We start from the raw sequence: 1,453 nt of genomic DNA, 5'->3' as shown, positions 1-1,453 counted from the left end.
ATATAAACAAAAGATTACACACACACACACAGACAACTGTGGGTTGCCAAACTAGAGTTTTCATCTCTTTTATGACAGATAAAAAAATGATACACCATCTCCCCCAAACAAAATGAAAGCAACAGAAAATCCATCAAATGTTTTATGAAAGAAGTTTTGATACCAAAATGCAGGAAGGTCATAAGCTCCGAGAAAGTTCTTTCCAAGAATCCCAGATGCTATTTCACATGGATCAAGTTATAACAATGGTCTGTATTTTGTTGTTTTGCTACAGCTCACTGGTCCACCAGGGAAAACCTGGCACAAGCACACTGGGGATGCCCGCGTTGTTTACACATGAACACTCAGCTGGGCACTGTTCTTTGCTGCTTTTCCCAATCTGTGTCTTTGGGGCCTGCCTAACCCTGAACCACTGCACATGGCGGGCCTGTCATAAATACTGACAAACTGGCTACGGACTAGCTAGGAGGGAGAGCACAGGCGGCTGCCGGTTCTCAAGGCCGTCTCCCTCGGGCACCAGCTCTATAGCTTTGCTGATTACCTTCACCATGGCTGCCTCGATGGAGCAGTCGGGGAAGCCCGGCTGGTCTAGCATCCCAGCAGTGAGGTAGGCCATGCTCTCCATTACGTATGCCTTCTGCGCCATCAGCGCAAACTTTCCCTGGAGTATAGAAAAACACAACCAAGGAGCAATTAGCATATGAGGCCCACATCTGCCAACTAGTAGAGGAGATAATTAAGTCAGAGGGCTCGTTACCCAAGACTCCAAGCCCTGGCACTACAAGAGGGCTCGACATTACATAATGCCTTATCTAATCGTTCCCAGATCCGTGCATGAGGGTCACAACTACAGACACCAAAGCGCCCACTCTCACACACAGACAACTGTGGGTTACCAGAGCAGGGTTTCCACACAGTGAAATCGATGAACTCTGCACTTTCAACTTCTGTACCTGGATTAATCCAAAGTCACTGAGGTTCTTGTTGAACTGTTTCCTTGTGCAGGCATATTCGGCGGTCATTTCTGAAGAGCAGAGTGGTTAAAGAGAACATATCTGGTTGTCCAAAAATGACTTTCCACTGCTATTATCACTACCTTTCAACACTTGCAGGAACAATGAGAAACGTGTCTGCTGGGATCGAATGCCTCTGGTCAGTGCCTCCACTTTCTAGCTTATGTGGGTCAGAGGCAGGAACTCCCGCTCCTGCTGGCACTTGTTGGCAGAGGCCTGGGGCAAAGCACAAGCTCAGGGTTAAATGCAGATGGGAGTCCTGGCACTTACTGGCCGGTGGATGGGCCAGCGTTGCCGCGCTGAGCAGCCTAACCCCTGCCCCATGCTCCCCCGGGTCACTGCCAACATGAAATCGGAGAGAAGTGCCCAGGCAGAGGCGGCAGCAGCAGGCCCAGACCTGTCACAGGCGTTCATGACCGAAGCAGGAGGGTGGCCTGGTT

General features: G+C 50.0%; 1 protein-coding gene across 1 annotated transcript; it reads right to left on the bottom strand.

Moving 5' to 3' along the window:
- Window positions 1-39: 39 nt before the first annotated feature.
- On the bottom strand, window positions 40-1,291 carry LOC102501704 (acyl-CoA dehydrogenase family member 9, mitochondrial-like). The gene is made up of 3 exons (XM_006170409.2): window positions 1,097-1,291; window positions 954-1,024; window positions 40-661 (listed from the first exon to the last, which is right to left on the bottom strand). The coding sequence occupies exons 2-3, from the start codon at window positions 1,020-1,022 to the stop codon at window positions 452-454; spliced, it is 279 nt and encodes a 92-aa protein (XP_006170471.1). The 5' UTR covers window positions 1,023-1,024; window positions 1,097-1,291; the 3' UTR covers window positions 40-451.
- Window positions 1,292-1,453: the final 162 nt, after the last annotated feature.

The sequence above is a fragment of the Tupaia chinensis genome, unplaced genomic scaffold (assembly GCF_000334495.1).
Source record: "Tupaia chinensis unplaced genomic scaffold, TupChi_1.0 Scaffold148319_1, whole genome shotgun sequence".
Classification (NCBI taxonomy): domain Eukaryota; kingdom Metazoa; phylum Chordata; class Mammalia; order Scandentia; family Tupaiidae; genus Tupaia; species Tupaia belangeri.
Note: the sequence above shows the minus strand (reverse complement) of the source record. Positions and strands in the feature narration are given on the sequence as shown.

What these genes read in the sequence shown, in the direction of transcription:
- LOC102501704 (XM_006170409.2), bottom strand. Translation starts at nt 1,022, where the DNA reads ATGACCGCCGAATATGCCTGCACAAGGAAACAGTTCAACAAGAACCTC. An exon ending in GTGACTTTGGATTAATCCAG is followed by an intron (nt 662 to 953) that starts GTACAGAAGTTG and finishes TCTATACTCCAG; the next exon opens with GGAAAGTTTGCGCTGATGGC.